The 26588-nt window shown below is 43.5% G+C and overlaps 1 protein-coding gene across 1 annotated transcript in view; it reads right to left on the bottom strand.

Moving 5' to 3' along the window:
* Nucleotides 1-26588, bottom strand: part of Ptprt (protein tyrosine phosphatase receptor type T) — an 835658-nt gene that overhangs the window by 687751 nt on the left and 121319 nt on the right. The window contains exon 5 of the mRNA XM_055602221.1: nt 15232-15406. Within this exon, the coding sequence (XP_055458196.1) occupies nt 15232-15406 (175 nt within the window). The remainder of the gene's footprint in view (nt 1-15231; nt 15407-26588) is intronic.

The following is a 26588-nucleotide window of genomic DNA, read 5'->3' as shown; positions in this document are numbered from 1 at the left end:
GGATCCCTGGATGAGGATGAGCTTATCATGGGCAGGAGACACAGTATGGGTTTTCAGAATAATGTTACACTAGTACAAGGAACCATTCTGATGGCTGGGTGAGCTCTCAGGGTCACCCCAGATGCTAAGCTGCTGCTTTGCATCATCTGCCCTCTACTGGTTGCTCCAGTTTTGTTTCGGCGATATGTACATGTGTTGCTAGCTTCTTTATGGAGGTCATTGTTAAGCAGCTGATGGTGAAAACTGCTAAGCATTTGACTCTAGTTCCTCTTCCCACCATGGCACACTTCCATGGAATCACTGCAATCTACTGGTAGGCTAGTCACCTTGGGCTGAAGAATGGGAAAAGTAGGTGAGTTGGGGCACAACAACAGCTGGGCACCTATCTAATATGCCAGGTTCTGCCCCAATGGTGGTACCATTAGTTCTTGGAAATTTAATGCAAAACTCATCCAGCTAACAACACATCCCATCAGGTCAATGTCTACTTTAGCTCCACGGCTCCTGAGCTTCATGAGTTATTGCCAAGGCTATCCCTAACCCCTGTCACTTATACAAAGATGGAGTATTTGTCTTTGTGTCCTAGACTTTGTAAACTCCATCAATAGGCAATGGTTGCAACAAAGCACTTAAAAAGTCAGTAGCCCAACTGGGCATGATGGCACATGCCTTTAATCCCAGCCCTGGGGGAGCTAGAGGTGGGTAGATCTCTGTGAGCTCAAAGCCAGTCTAGTCTACAAAGTGAGTCCAGGACACCCAAGGCTACACAGAGAAACTGTCTCAAAAAAAAAATTTTCAACACCTTAGCCCCCCGCCCAAATATTTGTTCAGCTTTTGAGTTGTATATTGCTTGAACTTTAGAGTCCAGTGTACGCATCTTCCCATCAGTTCCTGAGCAGCCTAGACAGCCTTGTTGGAAGAGGTGAAGCCTGAGGACATTGTTAATGGCTTTTCTTGATCCAACTTGTATTAATTAGGATACTGTTAGCTACTGTAACAAATAAACCCTAAAGCACTGTGGCCAAATGCACAAAAGAAGTTGTTCCTGCTGATTAAATAACAGCTCTGCTTAGCAGACAATTCTTCAGAAAGTGATTGGTGGATTCAGGCTTCTTGAATATTTTGTCTCCATCATCTCTTGGGAGCTTGGACTTATCATCATCCAGAGCTAGTCTGAACAGTGAATGTGGAAACCATTTAAACTTTTAACCTGTTTGAGCCTGAGAGGACAGGCCACCACTTTTGATTATATTCTCCTCAGACTGCAGCCAATTACATATAGGACTGGTATGAGAGCGAGGCATTCTGGGAAATGTAGTCCTTGGCCACAGACTAAGTCCCTTCTCAGAGAAAGAGGAGGCAGTTATCTTGTTCTCTTTCAGACTTATGTGGAATCCTGTTTCAAAAAGCTAAGTTGCAGACTCAAATGACTGTCTCTAGCCATCTGTAGTGGCCTGAGACTTACTAGAAATTTTCCATAGATCTCAGCACTGCGGAGTTCATATACATTTTCTGTGGGTATTTAGTAGGAAAAATAAGAAAGTGAAAGCCAAGGTCTGAAGTCACAATAAACAGAAAGACTTGGGCTAGAGCAAGATGAATCACTTCTTTACAGCTCTGTAAGCAGCTCCGCCATCCTTTTCCCACATTGCACCTTACCTGGCCTGAGCCCACAAAATTGAAACTCAACACCTGGCCATTAGAGATTAAAAAAAAAAAATCTTTCCATGGAGTTAGTCTAGGTCAAAGGTTCCCCCATGTCTCCTGGTCCTATAGGGCTGGAACATTCTTTTCGGCAGAGTTATGCTGTATACTGTAAGACAGATGTTTTAAAATATATATGAATTCTACTCATATACAATACGACTCTCCTTTCCCACGCGTGGAAATCAAATTGGCCTGTACTATCACTATATGTTCATTGTGGGTAGAAGGAATCAGCCTCCGTTAAGGAGCAGTTAAGGGAGAAGCTGCAACTTTCAGCAGTGAATTAGGCTACAGTAAGGGGAGGGAGGCAACAGCCACAACATCCTTCCAAAGCTGGAGCCGTGCCTTAACTGAGCCTCGTGGAGCTGAAAACTTAGCTCTTTCACAACAACAGTCCACCTAAGTCCAGGAGAGAAGATATTATGAAAGGTTAGCACTAGTCATAGTAGAAAAACAATCTTTCCACAAGGAAGAAGCCAGGCCTAGATGGCGTGACTCATGAGACCGACTAGCAGGGGTTCAGCATCTTTACTGGGAACACGAGACCCCAGTGAAGGTTAAATATAATCTCAGGTACTGATAGCCAGCAAAGTGCCTGGTGTGCAATAGATGGTCCACAAACGGTAGCTAACATCAGCCTCGCAGCCTGGCCCCCATCGTTCTCCCATTTGAACATGGGAGGGCGGTGTTCCAAGTGAATGAGGATTTAATGCAATTGCCATTTGATTTAATTTCCAAATGCGTTAAAACTGTTAATTCAACACATCAGCATGCAGCTGATGAAGTAGTCAAAATAATTCAAGGGAACCAATACTTGTCAGGTTTTATTTATCCACATTTTCACTTCTTTAAAATAAGCTGGTCTCTGTGCTTGTATAGAGTGCAATATACATAGCTATCTCCCTGGTAGCTTCCCCCACACACATATGTTCAAGTTAAGTTTTTCACTCTTTTTCCATCTGTCATTTCTCTCTTCCCGTGGAAAGCTAATGGAGATGTTATCAAGAGCGAGAAAGTGAGAGGCTGAGGTGGGGAAGCTGGTGAATGTGGAGATGATGAAACTGACAAACACAAGTATCACAGACACACACACACACACACAGAGAGAGAGAGAGAGAAAGAGAGAGAGAGAGAGAGAAAGAGAGAGACAGAGAACCATTTTGCCTAGGCTCTTGACATATGTGACCATTCCCCTAACTCTAAGAGAGTCACCATTCCATTTTTATGTCTAGGGAGTCATAGTATTAAATTACCAATTAATACAGCCAGTACAGAGTTGATCATAATATGAAACCTAGACCTCAGGCTTCTTATTTATGCACTGTTGGTAATTACAGCTATGGTAAAGAGTCATGAAAGCATCAATCAAGGCTAAGATGGAAGCACAAGAAGACTATCCTATAGAGAACTAAGTCTACAGAGAGAATGAGGCTGCCAAGGACTCTCTGAGGACTGGGAGAAGACGGGTTAATGGGAAAGCTGCTCAGCCTCCAGGCCTAAGTTGGACTAGATGCACATACTTGCATATGAAGCACTCCTGATAAAATAGGTAAGGACACAAGAATCGTCCCTCAAAAGAGACTAAAGAGGGCCCAGAAGTTTTTCCTTAAGAAAAATTATGATCTAAGGGCCACATGACAGGGCTGCATAATTAGCCTGACTAAAGAAGGTAGTCTCGGGCTCTAAATAACATCCAACACAGATCAAATGGAGGCCACAGGAATACGCAGGACATTACCAAGTTTGCAGGTTCCACGGGAGGGGAAAAAAAGTGCAGTTCTCATGTCTCAATCAAAAATAAGAAAAAATTTGGTTCCCCTGAGCACTCCAACTCCAGGCCCACAGCTCTGAATGCATTCCTGGAGGCCTACTGGCACCAGGAACAACCGGGTGAACAACAAACAAACTGAAAGAAAAAAAAAACATATGATCATCTCATGATATGCTGAAAAAGGCTTTTACGAAGTCCAACACTTCTTCATGATAAAATTCTTACAGAAATCAAGGATCGAAGGCATATACCTAAACACAATAAAGGTAATATTCAGTGAACCAATAGCCAACACCAAATTAAGTAAAGAGAAACTTAAAGTAATTCCACTACAATTAAGGACAGAACAAGGCTGCCCACTCCCCCCATATCTATTCAATATAGTATTTGAACTTTTAATTAGAGCAATAAGACAACTAAAGGAGATCAAAGGGATACAAATTGGAAAGGAAGAAGTCAAAGTATCATTATTTGCTGATAATAATAAATAAATTATCCCAAAAATTTTGCCAGAGAACTCCAACAGTGGATAAAAACCTTCAGCAATGTGATTAGATACTTAATTAACCAATAAGAATAAAAATGAAAATAAAAATAAAAAATCAGTATCCTTTCTTTATACAAATGATAAACAAGCTAAGAAAGAAATTAGGGAAACAATACCATTCACAATAGCTACAAATAATTTAAAATTTCTTGGTGTAACTAACCAAGCAAACAAAAGACCCATATGACAAGAACTTCAAGTCTTTGAAGGAAAAAAAAAAATACTGAAGAAGATATCAGAAAATGGAAGATCTCCCATGATCATGGATTGGTAAAATTAAAGTAGTAAAAATGGCCATCATATCAAAAGCAATCTACAGATTCAATACAAATCCCATTGGGAAAAAAAATTCCTTACACACTTTGAAAGAATAATTCTCAACTTCGTATGGAAAAACAAAAGACCCAAAATAAAATTTGTGCTGGGATAAAGAGGGAGCAGAAATTGAGGGAATAGCCAAAAAACAAGTGACCCAACTCAAGACCCATGCCATGAGAGACAGCTTGTCCCTGACACTATTAATGATATTCTGCTATACTTGTAGACAGGAGGCTAACATTACTGTCATCTGAGAGGCTTCACTCAGCAGCTGATGGAAAAAGATGTAGAGATCCATGGCCAAACATTAGGCAGAGCCTGGGGAACTTTGTAAAAGAAGGGAAGGAAGGATTGGAAGAGCCAGAGAGGTCAAAGACACCACAAAAAATCCTACACAATCAACCAACCTACACAATCAACCAACCTGGGCCCACAGGGGCTCACAGAGCCTGAACCACTGACCAGAGGGCATGAATCGAACAGACCTAGACCCCCTACACAGAAGATGAAGAAGAAGAAGAAGAAGAAGAAGAAGAAGAAGAAGAAGAAGAAGAAGAAGAAGAAGAAGAAGAAGAAGAAGAAGAAGAAGAAGAAGCTAATCTAACTGCAATTTGATATGCCAAAGCAGGTTGATATCCATGGGAGCTCCCCACTTCTATGAGGAGAAAGAGAGGGGTAGATGGAGGAATGGGAAGTGAGAGGGAGGGAGGGAGGAACAAAGAGGAAAATAGGGAGGGGAACCTGTGATTGAGATGTACTATAAAGTAAATAAATTAAAAAATTAATGGAAAAATAAGATAAAACTTGAATAAAAACAATAGTCATGTAAGGAAAGGATGGTGAAGGGCTGCTAGTAGAGCTGCATGCTTTTGGAGGGTGGCCTGGAATTCCCCAGGTGCCAGGTACTGCCTCAGTATTGTGGACCCAGCGGGAAACTGGACTCGCAAAGCTGCTCCCTTCATGAACTTGAGCTCTAGCAGAAGATATGGGCAGCACACAACTACAGTTCTGCTGTTAAATGCCCACCCCACCCAAAGTATGTTCCCCAGGATGGTTCTGTTGAGAGGTGGTGAGACTGTTAGAAGGGGTGGCCTCCCAAAAGGTCTGTAATGGTTACAACTGTCAAGTTGATCTGAAACTGAAATACCTAGTCAGGAGGTAAAAGTCCTCTCTTGGACCCTAGCTTGAAAAGACAACTAGATAAGACAATTTGGTCACAGTCATACAAAAGTAACTAAAGCAAGGTGTAAGGTCATCAAGGGTTTCCCGTCAAGGGACCTCAGTCTCATCTGCTTTTGCTTCCTGGCAGTGAAATATACAGTTGGCTCTCTCATGTTATGCCCCATCACTGCCTTTCAGTAATTTCCCAAAAATGTCCCACGCAATAGAAGAGTCACATAAAGTGTTTTTTTATTTTCATATATTATCTCAGATATCTTGTTTAGCAATGACTTTCACATGTACATAGATAAAAGTGACAACACCTGATAGTGACAAGACCTATTAAGGAAACCAAAGCATAGCACAAAGGGTTAAAGATGGGGAGTGAGTGCTCTGTCAGAGGAAGCTGTCTGAGAAGCTGATGTCAGGGCAGAGGCCAGAGTGCCCAAAACAAGTGAGTTATCTAATTACCAGAAAGAAAAATACTTCAGGCAAAGAGAAAAGCAAGCACCATGGCCCCAGGGTCAGAACTAGCTTGGTATCCTTCAAAGAAGAGAAGGATTGGTGTACTTAGAGATGGAGCGAGAAGGCAAATGTGTGGCTAGGGGTCAGGAATCAAAGAGACAGAGAGACCAACCTAGAGGGCACAGAGGAAAGTGTGAATTGTATTCCGAGTATGATATAAAGTACCGAAGTGTGTGTGTGTGTGCATGTGTGCGTGTGTGTGTGTATTATATTCATGTATGAGTGTGTGTAGCTTATCAGCACCTGGTACGTTCCTCCATCAATAGCTTTCCACCTTATATTCTGAGACAAGGTCTCTCACTCAACCTAGAGATCATAGATCCAGCGAGGATGTCGGGCCAGTGAGCCGCAGGGATCCTCCTGCCTCTGCCTTCCAAGCTAAGGGATTACAGACACATGCCACTATTAAATACAGACAAATGCCACTATATATATATATAAGCTCTGAAGGCTCTACAAGAAAATACCAACAGATAAAATTTACTTTCTAATTATCACTCAGGATGCTTCAGGAAAAGCAGACCTCAACCTGGCAAGATTCAAGCAGGAAGGCAGCTGGAATAACCATCCAGCTGAACAGAGTGGGGCGTGACAAGTCTAGGCCCCCTCCCCCTCCTGTCTCCAGACGTAAAGTTTTGGGACTCACAGACACACATATTTTCATTTGCATATTTCCTGTAGCTGCTTTACGATGGCAATAGAGGAAAACAACAGAAATGCCCCAAGAACCTAAGGACAGTCAGCAGCATGCCCTCAGCAAGAAGCTTGCCAGTCTGCTCTAGCAGGTAGAGGAACGGAGGTGGTAGAGGGTGGTGGTTTCTGCACTGACTCAGAAAGCTGAGTTCACACAGGAATTTTGAAGCAAGAACCCAGCCCATGTCTTTGTACCCCAAGCCTGGCCTCTGGGTCATATAGACCCTAAATATTTTTATTATTGTTGTTGCTCTTGACATTTATCCTACAGCCACAGGGATAAATGTCTAGTTATAAGGGAGCTTTTGTAGTGTTTCACTGACTCCGAGAGACATGCTGATGGAAGCGTTTGGTGTTGCCTCTTCTTCCAGCGTGCACTTGTCCTCCACAGCTGCTCTCTCCGAGAAGCCAGCAGCCAGCAGCTTTGGTTATTTCATGAGGCCACAGACACTGTGGGGTCCCTGGAGAAGGGCTGTAGCATTCCCATATCGCCGACCTTTCTGTTTTGGTGTGTATGGGCATTTTCCCACTCTCATATCTGATTCTCAGTAGAAACAGACTTTCTCCAAAATGTAGGAGGGCCCTGCATCCAGGGTATCAGCACCCAGGGGAGTCCTCAGCCAGTCACTTGAGAAGAATATCAATGCTCCAGCTTCTTAGCAGGCCAGGGTTTTTAGCTTTAAAACCCACATTCTTTCTAGGAAAACTGAAATCCAGCTGTCTAGAGTGGCCAACGCCCCCTTTACTGGCCAGCATTTCTCTGACGGTATGCTAAATCAATTAGTCTCTTGCAATTACCCACGGGTCCCTAACATGCCTTTAGACATCCCAATCCCCTATACTGCCTCACTCATTTCCAAAACAGGCTATACCCTGAGTACATGTAGCTGACAAGGGCTAGCCACTGTGCACAGGCATGTCCAGGGATGGATACAGAGTAAATGCAGAGTTCTAGGGGCATACTGTCTGTGAACCACGCACAGGGATGTCCCGGAATCTCATGGCGCCTTTAGGATAAAGTTCCCGCTGCCATGCTGATGCAAAGATTCTCAAAGCAGCCCTTCCCTACATGGCCACACCAAAACGTTGTCACCATCACATACCTCTTTCATTCTTGCTTGTCATGTCTCAAAACTGACCCAGCCTATCTATCTCTGTCCACACACTTGCCAAGGCCGCAGGATCTAGCACTTATGGGATGACTCAGAGCATCCCCCCCAACCCACTTCAAGACTGCAATGCAAGACCAACCATTCTGGATTTTGTGGAAAGTATGAAATGGAAGGCAGAGATAGTTGGGCAAACATTTGCCACTTGAAAGCTGTGTGAGCTTGAGAAGTATCTGTCTCTGTTTCTTCATTTGTAGAAGGGGGTTAGTCATAGCCTGCTTCAGAGGGGTATCATTAAGATGCCTAAGCAGGTACCTAATCCCAATAGCATGGGATGTGCTATAGGTTTGCATGTGTCCTCTAGCCAGACCACAGTCTTATCATAGCACCTGACACCTTCCTGGACACAATAAAAATTTACTAAAAAGAACATAAGAAGGAGTCAACAAATGGCTGGCCCTTTGACCTCCCCCCACCCAGCCCGAGGGAGGATCAGCCTTGCTAGGCCACAGAGGAGGACATTGTAGCCAGTCCTGAAGAGACCTGATAAGCTAGGATCAGATGGAACAGGAGGAGGACCTTCCTCATCAGTGGGTTTAGAGAGGGGCAGGAAGGAGATGAGGGAGGGAAGATGGGATTGGGAGGGAATGATCGAGGGGGCTACAGCTGGGATACAAAGTAAATAAACTGTAATTATTACAAAAATAATAAAAATTTAAAAATTTAATTAAAAAATAAAATTAAATATTTCTTTTTATCAGCAAAAAAAAAAAAAAAAAAAAAAAGGAGTCAATACAGCTCCAGTCATTCCAGATTTCAAACTATGGCTGTGAACTTGGGTGTGTAAAGACTGGCTTGAATAAGAATGGACCCTATAGGCTCATATGTTGGAATGCTTAGTCACCAGGAAGTGGCACTACTGGAAAAGATTAGGAGGTGTGGCCTTGTTGGAGGAAGTGTGTCACTGGGGCTGGGCTTTGAGGTTTCAAAAGTCCAACCAGATCCAGTGTCTCACTTCTTACTGCCTGCAGATCTGGATGTAGAACTCTCAGCTACCATTCCAATACCATGACCACCATGAAGATAGTGGACTAATCTCAGAAACTATAAGAAATCCTCAATTAAATGCTTTCCTTCATGAGTGTTGCCATGGTCATGGTGTCCATCCTTTACAGCAATAGAACAGTGACTAAGACACATACTCAAGGCAGTGAGTGAGCAAAAGAGAACAAAAGGGGAGAGTGGTCAACTGTCCACATGTGAATAGATGAGCTGGGTGTCTTGGTAAGGGGGGTCCTCTATTCTGAGGAATACGGGAGAGGAGATGTAAGAGGAAGGGTGGGACTGAGAGGAAAGGGGGGAAGGACCTATGACAGAGATATAAATTGAATTAATACAAAAATTATATATAAAAAAGCTCACAGAAAAAACAAACAAACAAACAAAAAAAACAATTATAGTTCTCTGTCACCAACCCAGGATCTAAGATGATGATTTTTGGATGTGGACAATCTTTATACAACTTCAAGAAGCTTTTATGCATGAAACATGATATTTAAAAAAGAAAACAGAAACAAGACAATACCTAACATTTGTGTAAATAAAGAATTTCTTCAACTGACATCAACCCATGAACTGGATCTGATGACCTCCATCCTCTCTTTTTCAGAGGAATGGGTCCTGAATCTAACTCAAAGTTAAATCTGCACACTGCAGAACAGTATCCCTTGAGCCAGTACAAGGGGCAATGTAAAGTGCCCTTGAGCAACATCCCTTAATAAAAATGGCAAAAATAAAATTGTTGATAATAACAGACATAATTTTGTGGGTTCTTATCGTGTGCTAGGGTCTTCACTTATTACATTGTCTCCCTGTCCAAGGAACCTGTGGTGGTTTGAATGATAATTGCACCCATAGGCTTATAGATTTGAATGCTTGGTCTTAAGGGAGCAGCACTATTTGAAAGGATTAGAAGGTGTGACCTTACTGGAGAAAGATGTAGAGCCAATAAATCTTTTTGGCTACAGTGTGTCACTGGAGGTGGGCTTTTAGGTTTTCCAAAGTCCAAGCCAAGCCCAGAGGCTTTCTCCTCTTACAACTGTAGATCCAGCATAAACCTCTCAGCTACTTCTCCAACAACATGTCTGCCTGAAAGCTAACATGTTCCTTCCCATAATGACAGACTAAACCTCTGAAACTGTAAGCCAGCCCTAATTTAACACTTTCTTTTATAAGAGTTGCCATGGTCATGGTGCCTCTTCACAGCAATAGGACACTGACTAAGACAGAACCCATTAGATAAATATATTTATTCCACTTTATAGATAAGGAAATGGGGCCAGGAGTAAATGTGTGCTTTACCCGAAGTCAACATAGAAAGCAGAGACCAAGGCCAAGACTGAAATTCAGGTGTGTTCTAATCTATAACCTCCAATCTTGACTCAACTACCACGCCCAGTTGGACTCACCTGATGATCCACACAGCCAGCTCTTTCTCTGGAAATACTAACTCTATGTTCACAAGTTCTGAGTACTTGGCAGGATAGGAAATGGACTTGGACGACACATTTAAAAATCACCAATTTGTGACTGTTAGAATGCAGCTGAGTGACTTTGGTTAAGGGCACTCATGTCCTTTAGCCAAGCCAAACACCCTGAAATGGAAGACACTGCAAAGATCAGAAACAGGTGGAGAGAATGAGAACATTTATGAGCACTGGCCTGGAACAGGTAGGCACAGGATGGGTGTCAACTGAGTGAAACCTCAATTACAGAGTAATCTAACATATAGCCAGTACATTATCACAACTCAATAAACAGCTCTTCAGAATTAAGTAATTCCAATTTGCTTTCATTGTGGTCTGAGTCGCCTAGCGAATGCTGATGCTACCTACAGCTAAGATTAGGCTGCATATTCCAAGGCCCAAATTTCACTCTGCTTAGGATGCTGGTGAGCCAGGCAACATGTGGGCATGCTAGTGTGCAGAGAGGCAGGGACTCAGTCTGAGCTTGCTCTGTTCATCTCGGTGGGTACACTTGCCATGGAAGCCATTGCAAAAGCCTTCCTCTAGTCCTGGCACCTCAGGTATTGGGGGGGCGGGGGTGCTGTGAACTCTCAGTCACAGAGATGTCATTAGACTTAGTCACAGACAGTTTGGATGAATGGCACAAAGTATAAGAGGTGGCCCATGTAACCAGGTGGTATTGGTGACAGCAGGACCATCTACTGAGCTTCTATAACTCATCAAAAAAAGTAGACACCAGAGAGGACCCACAGAACTCTGACCTGCATGGACCCCATAAGGCTGCTGCTCCCCAGCTACATTTTATGTATCTTCTCTCTTTCGTCATGCTCCAGCATTAGTACATGGGATTAAGCACCACCACTGCCACTTTACATAGGCCGTTAACTTATTTCTTCAAGGTAACAGGGTGAGATGTCTCATCACGCTCACTGAGCTCTTCACTTCGTAACTGGGAACCTCCACCTGATGTACCATTCAATTCCTCACGTCTTAGAGCACGCGTATCGGACACAGCTCTCAGTCCTTCTGCCTTGATCAACTCATTTTACCCTCACTACATCCTCCCAGGGATAAAATCCTATAACCCTGTGTCTAGATGTATCTGCTAAGGCCTTGAGACATTTATATCATGTTCAAAGTCACAGAGATGGATCAAGGTAGGTCCAGTATTCCAAGATAGGCATCTTGACTCGGCCATTACTGTGTATATGAAAGAAAACCACACAAAGATCATTTTCTTTCTCTGATGCCCCAGAGTCATCTGGATGTTCATGCCTGGCTCCTCAGCCCACACAATCTGTGTGATGAGCAAAATCAGTCATCACTCAAAAGGACAAAGGACAATGTTGACCACTGCTCCAACAGCAAGTGGCCCTTAGGAAGACGTGGTTTCTATTGCCTTTCAGATATTTCTCCTTTCCCCGATAAAAAGATTACCACTATTTTATTTTTCATTTTTGAATTCAAACCATTCAGTATGGAAGTATGTGAGCCACTGGCTCAGCCAAAGCTGAGGGCTTTTAGTGTGGAGAATTCTTCTTTGTGAGACCCTGTCCTCAGATGCTCTCATCCCCTCCCTTCAAGTGGCCACAGGGTAGACACTGCAGGCTGACAGGTTTCCTCTGGGTACTGCTGAGTGACCCTGCCTTACTGCCTTATGTGTATGGGTTGGGGGCTGGGGCATGTCTCTACCTGCTCACCTGTTATCTGCACTCCCTTTGGCACTGATTGTAACAATGTGGTACCAGGAACTAATAAGGCCCCAATCCCCAGACCCTCCAATATAGCTAAAGTAGCATGCCTCAGACTCAGATCTAACCTCAGTTTTACCCTTAGGATGACCCTCCACTCCTAAGACCTGCTGGGCTGGCACTCCAAGCGAGAAAAGAAGTTGAAATAAAACCAATATGCGTAGCTGCAGTTACGATGAACCGAGACAGCATAGGTAAGGGGACTCATCTCTATTCAAGGGACCAAGCAAATGGCTTACCACCCACTCAATATTAAAATGTGGGGGAAAGAGGCACTAAAACAAACAAAAAAAGTGCAACTCTATGCCAAAAAAAGTGGATGAACTTCATCAAGGTGCTAGTAAATGGGGCCATATTACAGAAAGTACCAACGCAACTTTGCCTGCTGTGGAGGAACCGCAGAGCCTTCCAGCACATCTCTCAAAGGAGAGAGTATAGAGAGAGGGGTTATGGAGCAGCAGTAGCTCCTGAGTCACACTGACACACTCAGTTAATGCACCTGAGACCAGCTTCATACTGGCCCCTTGGCCTCAGTTGGCACAGCCAACAAAGGACAAAGCATATTCCCATGGCTGTCTCTCCAAACCAAGGCAGCACTGCTTCAGCAAGCTCCCTGCCGCAGCAGCCTGTGGAGGAGCATTCCCACACCTTTTCACCCTGACTCTGAATAGAATCCTCTGGGAAAGAACAAAGAAAACATTTCCAGCCCCATTTTTCTGTGAGTGTAAACTTTGGGGTGCAGCACTGACTCTGTAGAACTTCCCAGCCCCCACCTCATGCCAGGCAGGTACATGCAAGGTACCTGTAAGATGCTGCAAATAAGAGAACGGGGCATTCTACCGTAGGACTCCCTCAGCAGAGAGGGAAACCAACCATGAAAAAGCACAACAAGTGTTCCAGGGGACAGCTCAGGAAATTACACATTCACTGAGCATTTCAAAGTGCTGCAGAGGCTACTGTGTCACATGAGTCAATCTCGTGGGACCAGAAAAGCAAAGATCTGAGTCCAATGTGATCAAAGTGATGGTTTCTTTTATGTATTAATGGCACTTCATGTGAATGGACTTAAAGGTGCTTTTTTTTTTTTTTTTTGGTATTATTTTGTTCATGACCACCTAATTTGTTGATCTTTGGCTTAAAGGTTCATGACATTCTGGTGGTGAGATAAATGCCCGATAAAACCGATAATTCACTCACACAGAGAAATAAATCATCCCAGAGAAATCTTTAGGTTGATGAGACCATGATGCACATGAAAGTAGCCAAACACTAGCAACTTCTGTGGTTTAGTGAGCGCAGAACTTGTGCTGAGTATAACCCCTGATGAGAGCACTTAACAGATAACACCCTCCCTTCCTCAGAGCCGATGTCTAGAAAGGGAGAAAATTAAGCATCGGCAAAAGGAAGTCATTCTTTCAAAGTGTGATAAGAGCTATCAAGGCACACACACTGTAATCCCAGCACTTGGGGAGATCTCTGTAAGTTCAAGGCCACCCTGATCTACAAAGCCAGTCCAGGATAGTCAAGGCTACACAGAGAAACCCTGTCTCAAAAAAAAAAAAAAAAGAAAAGAGCTATGTAGGTTATTTGCTTTCCCTCTTTCTGTGCTGTCATAAGATGTCCTGTCAAAATCAACTGAGAAGAAGGAAGGGTAGTTGGGTCCTGAGTGAAGTCCATGATGGTAGGTAGTCAGGACAGCAGCACCTTGGAGCAGCTGGTTACATTTCATTCACAGTCATGAAGGAGAAGGAAATGAATGCCAGAGCTCACTTTCTCCTCTTTGTTCAGTACAGGACTTCAGCTCATCCAACAATGCTGCCCACCATTAAGATATTCTCCCCATGTTAATTTAGTACAGACAACCCCTTACAGGTACATTCTAAGGCCAACCAAATCTGGATATCCTCTGAGAGGCAGGCAAAGCCAGAGGCCCTCTCCTAGATGATTCTAGACCCTGTCAAATTGATGGTCAACATTACCCATCACAGCAGGGAGGAGACACGATGATGTGAGTGATAACACACCGCCCTCCATGTGAAAATCTACCTGGAGTCAAGATAGTTCACCATAGACAATCCAGACAGTGATCTCCATTCTGGTCTCACTAAAGCCACCAGTCACACAGAGTCCGCAAAGAGAAGACCAAGTTTTTACACCAATCCATGCTCAAACCAAACCAAAGCAACAGCAGCAGCAACAACAAAAACCCAGAGCCTTCTGATAATCAAGCAATTTTTTTTTCCCTTCAAACACAGCAGGCATTATTCTACAGCTGGCATAATATGAGCTGGTTCATTATCTCATTCACTAATTATTGCTATAGTGAAATTTTAATCAGTGAACATAGCAGTGATAAAAATGCATACATTCATACACTGTTGCTGCCCATATAAACTGTCAAGAAATTCCTTGCAAAAGCAATATTGCAATCCAAAGAAGGAAAATCCATAAAGATGTTCATGTGCTTTGGCCTACCACCTCAACTTACAGAGATTTTAAGAATCTGGTTTTGTATAACACCAATATATATATATTGGTTTCATATATATATATATATATATATATGGGGGCGGGGGCTATGGCCTCTCAATGCTTCCCTCCCAACCTCATGATGTGCTTCCTCTAGCAAGGCTCTGCCTCCTAAAAGTTCCAGGACCTTCTCAAACAGTGCCAGAAACTTGAAGCCAACCATATTTTCAAGGTGAACAAGCACAAGAAAACTAATAAACATCGACTCAAGACCATTTGGGAAGTAGGCTCAGTATTTCAACAGCCTTCCTAAAAGAAATACTGTCATTATATGGAACTTTCAGTTAGAAACTCCTCACGAAAGAATTCTAGGAGACCATTTCAGTGGAACATCACCAAAGCACAAAGAACATATATTTATCTTGAGTTTGGAAAACAAATTTAAGCCAAATTTGGAGGTTGCTTCTGTGTTATATATTCCACATGAAGATATTACAATACTGGAGTTTGCTGGGGAGATTAGAGACTGGAAACCCGTCGTGTACCGTTGGGAGGAGAAGGAAGCAACAGGGAAGGGAATGGGCTTGCTGTGTAGAACGGAGTGAAGAGGTTCTGCAAGCAACCACCTGGTAAAGTTGTGCACTGGGGAACTCACCTTTCACAATCAGCTCTGCATAGTTGGACACGCCAGACCCCCCATCTGAGCGGATCACGCAGCGATACTTGGAGACACTGCGCTGAGAGGTGTCTGCCACGCTGACTGTGGCTGAGAAGCGCCTGTGGTTGACCACGCGAGTGACCATGAGGGCCGTGTCTCTGCCATTCCATTGCTGAGGACACAGGAAGGGGAGGGGAGAAGAAATCATAGCATCACAGGCTTCCCGGAAATCATCAACATAGACCCCCTGACCCTTGCATGCCCCTAAGGTGCAGGACTTTCTTGAAACAGAATGACAAACAGTTTCTATCTAGGCGAAACTATGGGCTGACTTAAAATAAAGCTAAACCACTGAGAGCACTAACACATGTCTATCTGCCCAGTACTCCAGCTGAGACAAGAGGCTTACATGTTTGAGGCCAGCCTACACAACAAGATCCTTTCTCAAAAAATATGAAGGAAGAGAAGGAGTGTGAGAGAAGATGAATCAAAAGGAGGAATTCCTGGCTGGAAGGAGCTGAAATCAAAGCACCCCCTAACCACCCCAGCACACATCTGGGATTGGCTATGTTCCTTTAACTTTCCTCCCTCCTATTTCCCTCCATCCCTTAAACAGAAACCACAGTATTTCCCCAAAGACAGACATGGTCCCATTAACAAAAATCCAGCCCATGCAGAGCATTAGTAACCAGCCTGGCTTTCAGCTCCACAGCTGGTGATCCCTGGTTTACTCACCCATAGGCTTTGACCCCCACCTGCACCAGCCTGTCACTATGGATAGAGGACTCTCTGCCTCCCCTCTCTGCTGCATGCTCTTTCTTCTGCCCAGAATGTTCTATGTCTCTGGAAACAGCCCCTCTACACTGAAAATCCATGTTCAGCTCACCCCTATCTCTGGAAAGTTCCCTCGTCATCCACACTGCCGTCGCAAAGGCACCTGCGCCTCTCTGTGTTGAGCAAACCTTCCACACACCCTGGCCCAGGAGTCTTCACCACCTGAGACCGTGTGTCCCCGAGAGATAAGACTCCATTCATTTCCTGTGCTCACTTTGCCAAGATTTGCAAGGTCACGCAAATACACATAGGTGTCTGTCTTCAGCAACCTGAGTTTTAGGTGTGCTTTTCTGGGTTAAATAGATTCTTTCACAGTAGCAAACTATAATAACTGGTATGGCGCACATGTGGGTGCATTTTGAGTGGATATTTCCTAAGCACCTAGTGTGGGGCAGACCCTGAGCTGAGCGCTTTTGTATAATTCTCCATTTTAATCTCCACAGCCTTGTTGAGGGGTACAGTATTGCTGCTCTTCTCTGAAGAATCAAATGTCAAAGAGGTTAAATAAACACGTAGAACAAACACATCCAGGCTTTCCAGCACCAAGCCAAACACTTTTTTCTAAGACTTTATCCTCATTGCCTGCTTTAGTGTAATTTTTATCTCTAAAGTAAAATGGAGGTTTTTAATTGTCTGGTTGGATTTAGAGAAACCTGGCACTTTATGATTCCCAGGCCACAAGTCTTTCCAGATGCAATCTCTATTGTTTCTTCCATGAAGTAAATAATCTCTTCACGTCTATGACCCATTTTTTTTCATGTCATTTTCTATCCCACCTCCTATCACAGACATGCTAAAGTGGGGACACAGCAACAGGCAGGGCCACCTGTTGCGAGGCAACTGGGGATTGCCAATGAGGATACACTGAACCAAGAGACAGGAAACAGTCATCAAAGCGCCCACCAGGGAAAGGGAACTGCTTCAAACTAGTCAGGGGACTGAAAGGGGACATTTTCCTCCATTTTATTGCTTTAACTTTCTTAAGACTTTCTACCTCAAACGTGTATCACCTCTACATTTACAAATACTAAAGTAAATGTCACTTTCAAAAGTCAGGACAGCAAAAGAGGTAGCCACAGCCTCCCTCTCATGCCATAAATGAGCCAGCATGACTGTAATAAAGCCGTGCAATGGATCAAAAGTCACTGGGACTGTAGCTGCCAACCACCTGGGCATGCCTTGGGTTATCTTTGCAAGAGATGATACAACTTAGACCCAGGTGTGAGAAGCTACACACACACACACACACACACACACACACACACACACACACACCCATAAACACATACCTTTCACAGTAGTGTGATAAGGAAGTGGAGAGGATTCTGGCAAATATGAGAATTGAACTCTGATTTGAAAAAGGATTTTTGGATTGGTGGGGACAGGGGGTGGGAGGTTGGCTTCAGAAGATACAGAGTTACTCAAGGCCCCCCTCCATTTTTAAGCAAGGCAGTGTAAAAATACTATAGTAATACAGCTACGTCTGTGATTGACAATTAGATAGACATTGTCCAACCAAATTTATTTGTAATGCTTTCACCTCTTTTCCTCTCCCCTCCCCTCTCTCTCTCCTATACACAATGGATTTGTCAAAACTGCCCACCGGTGGAGTCACTGTGAGGAATAAATTAGCAGGCCCACGAAACACTGAGCACATAAAGGAACATTCTGGTGTTACAAGAGGTTTGCAAATTAACCATGAAATTAGAAGAAAAAAAAGTTGTTAGTGGGGTAATAGCTTCCAAAGATGCCCATTACCCTAATACCGAGGACCTGTGAATATGTATATGTATATATATATATATATATGTAAATATATATTCATATTTATATATATAATATTCTGTTAATGTTTTCTAGGGTTAGAACATTCTTTGGGGTTATCTCCTAGAACCAATGAAAACAGGGTTCTCATAGTGGAGAGGTTAGTAAGAGTCCGAAGGATGTACAGATGGAAGGACAGATCAGAGGGAGGCAAGTGCTCACATGTTCTAAGGAAGGAATCAGGAGCTAAAGCAGAGCCCATGGGTGACATTTACAACAGGGAAGGGAATAGATTCTCTCCTGACCCTTACAAGCAGATCCAGCCTTTCCTCATTGTAAAACAACATTATCATCTACGAAGCTCATGCTCAAAAATCTGTGCAACCAAAGCTGGAGAGATGGCTTAGCAGTTGGGAGCACTGGCTGCTCCTCCAGAGGACCTGGGTTCCATTCCCTGCACCCACAGAGTAGATCATAACCATCGATAACTCCAGCTAAAGGCATCCACTGCTCTCTTCCGGTCTGCTCAGACACCTCATGCGCATGTTACACTACACGAAGGCAAAATACTCACACGCATGAAATAAAAACTATTTTTTTGAAATTCACATAAGTAACCACACAACCAAATACCCAAACAATCGCTAAAATTTCATGACTGTTATGTTTACAGTTTTGCGGTGGGCTGCATTCATAGCTGTCTCTTGGCCACAGATAGTCACACGCTGGGCACCCCCTCAAGGAAGACAGCCTACCAACCTCTCAATGCCACAGGCAGAACTTACGGAGCCTCCTTTCTGACTGTTCATCTCTACAATGGCAGAAAAATAAATTTGTTCTGAGCTGTTAGGTTTGTAGAATTTATTTCAGTAGCAACAGGAAACTAATACTAAAAGAAAGAGCTGGTTAAGTGCAAAGGCTGCATTGTGGCCATTTGCATTTTATCTTGATGTTGCCTCCAGTATTATTTACTTATCTTCTTAATGATGTCAGATTCTGGCAGAGCTGAAGAGGATTAAGTGCCTTCCCCTGAACCGTTCACATTTTTTCCTTTTTTTTTTCTGTTCAGCTCCTGAACCGAGAACCTCTCTCCCACTGAAGGATAGGAAATTGCAGGTTGTCTTATAAAATCTCTGGAAAACAGGCCTTTTGATAATCATACTTGTCATATTGGGAGCAGGTAACAGCGGGGCAGGAGCAAGCAGGAGGGCCCAGAATCAAGGCAGAAATAGTGCAGTGATGGACCTTGGGCAAGGAGAAATGAAGGTTAAATTCTCAGACTTGAGCGCTCATGGGGAGAACACGTGAGTGTGACTAGTTCAAACAAGGCAGGGAAAGGCAGGAGAAGGCTGAAGATCAAAACAGACAAGCAAGAACCTAGGATTCCAGAGGGAAAACTCACAGGAATACTACATATAGGAAATAAATGCCCGGATGGGAAAAGACTTGAGTGTCTTGGATGTTATGGCCACCTGAAGAAGGGATTCAAACACAGTGACTGTGTAAGAAAAACATGCCACAGCTACTGTCCCAGCCCCAAATAAAGGCAGAATAGAAAATTTAAGGAAAGCATCAGAAATCTAGGTCCACAGGTTTGATTGACCCAATGAGCATCTTACTCTCATTTCTGTTGCTGTGACAAAATACCTTGACATAAAGCAACTGACAGGAGAAAGGGGATTATTTGGCTCATAATTTGTATTAAATTTATTATATCAGGGAGTCACAGGGCAGAAGCTAAAAGCAGGCCATCACAACCACAGCCAGGAGCAGGGAGAAATGAAAGCATACCTGTTTATTACTGAACTAACTTTTTCTTTTCTTCTGCAGTCCAGGGTATAAAGCCAGGGAATGGTGCCTCCCACTTTCAGACTGTGTCCTTGCTTGGCAATCACCTACAGTGACACCTCCCTACAGTCGTGCCGTGGGCCAACATCTCGGACAGTGCTTCACTGAGACTCTAACTTGTGGCACAAACACTTGACACCGTGCATGCCGCATGCCATGTTTGAGTGTTACAACTGTTGTTTGAGTAGGTGACTTGAGTATTTTTTTTATGTATTAAATTCAACAATTTGTGAAATGGCCCTAAACATACTTCTGCTACTTTGTACTATGTATTTATATAAAGCAGAGTTCTTATCACTGGCAATTATAAAACTAAAATATTGGTCAACTCTGAAAGGTGTTGAAGAGGCTCTCCATCCTAGAGTAGCGAATATTCAGCCAAGATTTAATTCTTCCATGCTAAAATCAGAAAGTATATCCATTTGTTTAGTATTCAAATTTGCTTTTATCTTCAATATATAATTATGTATATACCAACAATTTTAAAATATTTCCTTATAACTTGTTGCCAGTGGATGTTTGATTTACATGCCTGTCTATATACCCAGGGTAAAATTTTCTGTTTAAAAGGAGTCCTTGCCTACAAAAGGTGTTGCCCAGGAGTCAACTCTTGAATTTGTGGCCAGTTGTAAGTCATAGAAAGATGAGGAAACTTACATTGGCTGGAGATGGTCCCTGGAGAAGAGGAGCTGGAGCCTTAGGTACCCTGCATGCACAGGCTCATGGAAGGAAAACTGGCTTCTAAAGAGACTCTAATAAGGACAGGAAAAGCATCCATGCTGTCTGGCACTTTTTTGTCTCTACCTCCTTCTACAGTAAATCACACACAATGCCTCTGAATCCCAATAAGCCTTGCTTTGAAATCTGCAGGTACTTTGGATTCTGAATATTTTGCTTCTGTAAGTGGTGGTATTGTTTTTAATGGGAACTGACCATGTTAGAATATTGGCCACACAGAGAGCTCAAGTTTTCTACAATAAAACATTGTTTCCTAATACACACACACAAAATTGTGTAACTGAATTGGATAAACACTCTGTTCAATTTAAGATTATTGTGAACATTGAAGTAAAAGTCAAGCTAATATTATTGTGTTTTAAGATCTTAAAGCCATCTACTCTATGCCCATGCAGGCCTCTTAACTTACTATGTAACCCAACCTTGTCTCTATCTAATAAGGATCCTGCCCTGGCTTCCCTGGAATATAGTTGTGTTACCATTCCTGGCTCTAAGTGGCATTTTTGAGGGCTTGCTTTTGACACAGTACTGTGCTCACTGGCTAGCATACTAGGGATTACTTCATCCTTTTAAAACCCCTGGGAAAGTTCTCAAAGGGGGGTCCTTGGACTGGCCACCCCTGTAGCTCTGGGGAACTTGTTAGCAGTGTAAGATTCTAGGAGAACTGCAGCTGATATCCATTTGTAGATGCTGTTTATTCGAGGCTTGGGCTCTCAGTACCCTCTTCTTTCCCTATTCTATTATTAATCACTCTGGAAATGTACTCATTATTTTACAAAACAGAAAACGAGAAACTGTGGCTTGTGGAAGGTATAATTTTTGCCCAGAGGAATTTGCAGGCTGAGTAAAGATTCTAGCAAAACAACAAAAAGGCAAAAACATAAACACGAAGTAGAAAATTGAAATAGCCTACTTCACAGAGGAAAAACGGGCTGGGTGGCGGAAAAGGCGTGCTCTTAGAATAGCCTTCAACAGTGGTTCTCAAGGCTGGTGCTCCGGCTGCCTTACACTACCATTCCCTGTGAGCTAGAGATGTGGGCTCTTTGGCCCCACCTGAAACGTCATGAATTGGGAACTCAGGTTGACCTCAATCAATTAGGTTATTTTTATCTTCGAAAACTGATGCTCGATAAAGTATGTCATGGGTCATAATAATTAAGAGTCCTAATTAAGCATGTGTGATGGTAAACATCTCTGACCCCAACATTTGGGAGGCTGACACAGAAGGCCAAGTGTTTGAGGCCATCCTGGACTATATAGTGAGATCCTGTCTCTAATATATTTAAAGCCACCTTAGAGTAAAGAGAGAGGAGAAGCCAAGATATATGGCTTAGAGTGGAGATCTTGTTAGAACTGCAGATTGGGATTGCCTCGTTCGGTGAGGAGGCCTGGCAGCCTTCATTTTTAGCAAGTTCCTAGGTTTACTGAAGCTGGTGTGTGAGCCCCAGCAGAGACCGTCTTTATGTGACTTTGCTGAGGGAGGAACTGCACCTAGATGATCTGTTCCAGGAACAGGCCATTCAGCACAAGCACCCATTTGCTGTCCGGCGTGTGATAGGCAGTCAGACTCATGGCTCTCTAATGTTTGAAAGGTACCTCATTTCATCTTGTAGGAAATGACTGCTCTATGGAAAGCACAGGCCTGGAAACAGCTGAAGTCTCTAAGTCAGAAACACACATGTAAGAAGGACCATGTTGTGTATATACATAGTATATATATATCTATATATATACATAGTATATATATAGTATACATATCTCATAGTATCAAGTTACAGCAGCTGGTAGACCAGCAGGCAGGTAAAGTTTTTCTGAACCCATCTCCACCAGTCTAGACCCATGGTTCTGAGTTTTCATTGTTTATAAGAATCATAATACAAGGTGATTTCAGAGGCCTGGCCTCTAACAGCTTCCCAAATGATGCCAATGCCACAACCTTGGTCTGAGATTCAATAACTTGAAAGCTAATCTCATCCCCAGTCCTTCAAGGGAAAGCAAGTAGGCAATTACCACCCCAGAACACACAAATTAAAAGCTGCCTTATTTCTAGGACCACTTTCTAGAGCTGAACAGTTTCTATGCCAAAGACACCCAACTGCAGGATAAGGCTAAACCCAGCCTAGGATATGTGGACACAGCCACATTCGTGACCTCAAGATGACTAAATCCTGCTTAGAAGGTTACCAGCAGTTCTGTCTGTTTACCAAGGTAAATGGAGCTGTATTTGGTCAGGGAGAGACATACATTCCAAACCACCCAATGATGAGACTCATGCTCTAAAGAGAACAGAGGATCTTACATCCTAAACAGCCTTCTGTTCAGTCTCATATTTACCAATGTCTCTCTCAGGGTAACAGTTGCCCATGAAATAAATCTACTTTTCTCTTCTCTCTTCCTCCCTTCCCTCCTCCCTCCCCCTCTTTCTCTTCCTCTCTCTCTCTCTCTCTCTCTCTCTCTCTCTCTCATCTATCTATTCTCTCTCTGTCTCTCTGTCTCTCTCTCTCTCTCTGCTCTGTAAAAGCAACTTACCTTTCTCTTCCTGTGGGTAAGCCTGTTTTTCTATGGAAGGACACAGCCTAGAACTATTTACAGAGATATTTGGTATCCTTGTACCTAGTATATACATGCCTTTCCACCATCAAGTAGGATCTCTCGGGAGAACCACCCAGAGAAGAGGTGTGCCTAATGCGCGGGGCACATTTTGTTTACCTACTTCCTGATCGTCTATCAAGGTATCTGTCGTGGCCTCAGTGTTTTGGCTGTTCCCTCTCCATTCATGACATTATTTCTTTCACAAAGAGATAAGACATAGAAAGAAAAAAAATTGTCATTATTTCAGAGAGAGGAGCCAGGCTTGCAATTGATTTGTAATTGGTAGAAATGAGGACAATGCTGTCTTCAATAAAAGGAAACTATCGCTGGTTCTACACAACAAATTCAATGCTCACGGCATAGGAGATATTCTAATACAGTGTCTTGCAATCTAGCCTGAGCTAAAAAAAAAAAAAAAGTAAGTAAATAAATAAATAATCAGGTCCAACATTTCCAGCTGAAATGGTCTGATTGCTCCAGGAGTCTCCTAGCCAGCAAATATTTAGGTGACATTCCCACAATCCACTCATAATGAATATTCTTTTCACCCTCAGTCCTCCCTGCAATGGTATGACATTTGGAAACTTACTAGAATTGCGCCCGTCAATTCTCTTAAGAGCACATTTGTACCTTTTTGGCAGTCTCTAAAGAATAGCTTTTGATTATTCTTTATTAAAAGTTAAAAGAAATAGAAGTAGACATAAATCATTTTTGATTAGCTGTACTGAAACCCTTCCAAGAGCCCACTGCATTCATGGCCGGCGGCTCATTTGGGTCCGAGGCCTGAGTCCAGAGCTCCTGCAGTCTCAGAAGAAGGCTGGTGCAAGCCCCACAGGGGGCCCGCAAGCTTGCAGCAAAGCCCACAAGACAAGCAGGTGGGGAAGGGCCTGCACATTTGCCATCTCCCAGTGACAGCTTCCTTTGCTGGTGACTGGCCACCCTTCCAAGCTCCACCGGAAGGCCACTTCCTCTGAAGTCACAGCCCGTATTGAACATGCAACCCCCTGCTTTCCCTATCTTGCTGCCACCAGCCTCACTGGTCCCTACACAGCCTTCCCACTCTGTGATAAAATGGTTAACTGTGTTCTTCAAAGATCCATCTTCACCCATGGAGGGTGAACTCTTGGGGGCCTAAGATTAGTCCTGAGTGCTCTCTGTCCTATCCCAGCTCCCGGCAAAGCAGGAAGCCAGCTGAGCTGGGAAAAATCCTGAAAGCATGGGCTGAGGATGGTCTGAGAAGAAGACACAAAGAAACAGCATGAGAGAGAAAAGTATACCAGGGAAAAGCTCCAGGTCAAAACACCAAGTCAGGGTCCTCATGACTGAGTTACACCACATGACAAAAGAAAGGAAGCCCAGACATCAGACACAGGTGAAAGCCGTTTTCCATTTATTCTTCACAGTGCTGGATATCGAACCCAGGGCCTCGGCACACACACTAGGGAAACACTCTACCAGGAGTTCCACCCCTAGCCTGAACTATTTGTTGAGCTATTGGTAACTTTAGGTGACGAGTAGCAGAGAAGATAAAGCATGAGATCTCAGGGCCACAGCAAAAAAAAAAAAAAAAATTGATGTTACTGAGTTTTATGGTTTATAGGCCACATATCAATAATGCTTAACATAGGGTTCCCCACCTGTGACACAGATCTCCCATGTTGGAACATCAATCTACACCCATTCCCACCCATCCCCATGAGAGAGAAGGGACATGAGCACAAGCGTGAAGCCCACCCTGACTGTGGTGTCATAACAAGGCCCCTCAGGCCTGAACCAGGAATCCGGTGTCTTCTGCATCTACGAAACTGTAGCATGCAACCTTGTTAGCCTGCAAAACCAGCTAAAACAATCCCGTGACAGTGATTGGCTTCAAGGACCTGAGAGGGCAGGAAGACACTCATGGAGGGAAACTTCAGTGTCCTCAAGAGTTGAAAGACTGGTCCAAGCGCATACAGTAATTGTGCTAAGGATGGTTTGGCTTACAACATTTCCAACCTCACAGCAGGAACTGCACCTCAAAGTTTGAATTTTCATTTGTGCTTGGGCTACCAGCATGTGCTAACCTACTATGAAGATGATGGACAACAGCCAGGAGCCCCAGCTTCCAGTCAGTCAGCAACGAGAGGGTAGAAGCAAATGGAACTCCACAGCACACTACATTGCTGAGTGATGGAGCCTTAGCCTGAATGTACTAAATGTACTTTAAATGCCACTCAGAGTCAGGCTGGGTTGATCAGGATGTGACACCATCCTGAAGCCAAGGAACATCTGTATAAAGACTGATAAGCATTCCTTGGTTTTGACAAGGAACACACTGCTGATATTTACAAGGGTGGCTTTTAGAAAGAGATAGAAGCTAAAGAAAACCACATTGCAAATATCAATCTTGTATTTATGAAACATGGCAAAGGAGGAAACAAGAGAGCAAAGAAGCATCCAGAGAGGTTGATTCAACTAAAATTTCAAGCACATTTTTATTTTGCTGATTTTCTTATAAATTTGTGAATTCAAATATAGTTCAAGTATCTATTCAGTGGAAGGAAAATTGGAGGTATGAATGCACACTAAATAACAGTTAAATAAGGGAATTTGACTGTAGTGTGTGAGTTTGTCTGTGTATGTGTGTTATGTATTTGTGAATGTGTGTGTGTGTGTTTGTGTGTGTGTGTGTGTGTGTGTGTGTGTGGTAAGAGGACAGAAGATGACATTGAGTATCTTCCTCTACTTCTCCCCATTTTACTTTTTGAGACAAGGTTTCTCTCTCTCCCTGCCCCCTCTTTCCTGAACCTACATTTTTCTTGACTCAGCTAGGGTGGCTGGCTAGCAAACCCAGGGACCCTCTTCTCTGTGCCTCCCAATCCTGGGATTACAAGTGTGCATGGCACATTTGATTGAACTTTGGTCCTCATGCATGCATGGCAAGCCCTTTACCCACTGAGCCATTTCTCCAGCCTGAAGTTACATTTTCTAATGGAGACCCACCTGTAAAGAATTAGGTTAGATTTGGTGTGGCAAAGCGACTTGAATGAACCCAAGACTTCACGTCCTTATCCTGAGTCTCCCGCTCAATCCCAATTTGACTCTAAAGTCTTCATTTACCCCCTAATGCTCAGCCTCTTGGTGGTTGTTAATGCAGCTTCTTGAAAGATCAAAATGAGCATTAAAAAATAGTTCATGGGTAGGCCCCCAGGACATGTCTGTTGTTATGCATACTCTCCCGGCTTTAGCATCATTGTTGAGTTTCTCTGACCACCGCACAGAAGCCCTACACAGAGGGCCAAGTTCAGAGCAGTTGTGAGAGGAGATGCCTCATATAGTGCTCTCTGTGTTGGTAGCCAGTGCTACCCCATGGGACCATGGTAACAAGATAACCAGAGAAATTGCTGCTACTCGGACTGGCAGACGTGCCTCTATCTCACAGCCAAGTGCAGCCGATATGGAAGAACCAGCTCCTGAAATGAGAGGCCTTTTCCTGTCATGCTCTCTCTGGTGTCTGTGATTGTCTCAGCCCACACACATGCCCCGCTAAGATCTATGCGGAGCATTGGGACACAGAGCATCATGTCTGAGGCAGCAAG

Source organism: Psammomys obesus, unplaced genomic scaffold, assembly GCF_907164565.1.
Source record: "Psammomys obesus unplaced genomic scaffold, mPsaObe1.curated_primary_1811, whole genome shotgun sequence".
NCBI classification, from domain to species: domain Eukaryota; kingdom Metazoa; phylum Chordata; class Mammalia; order Rodentia; family Muridae; genus Psammomys; species Psammomys obesus.
The sequence above is the reverse complement of the archived record's forward strand: the minus strand, read 5'-3'. Positions and strand labels throughout refer to the sequence as shown.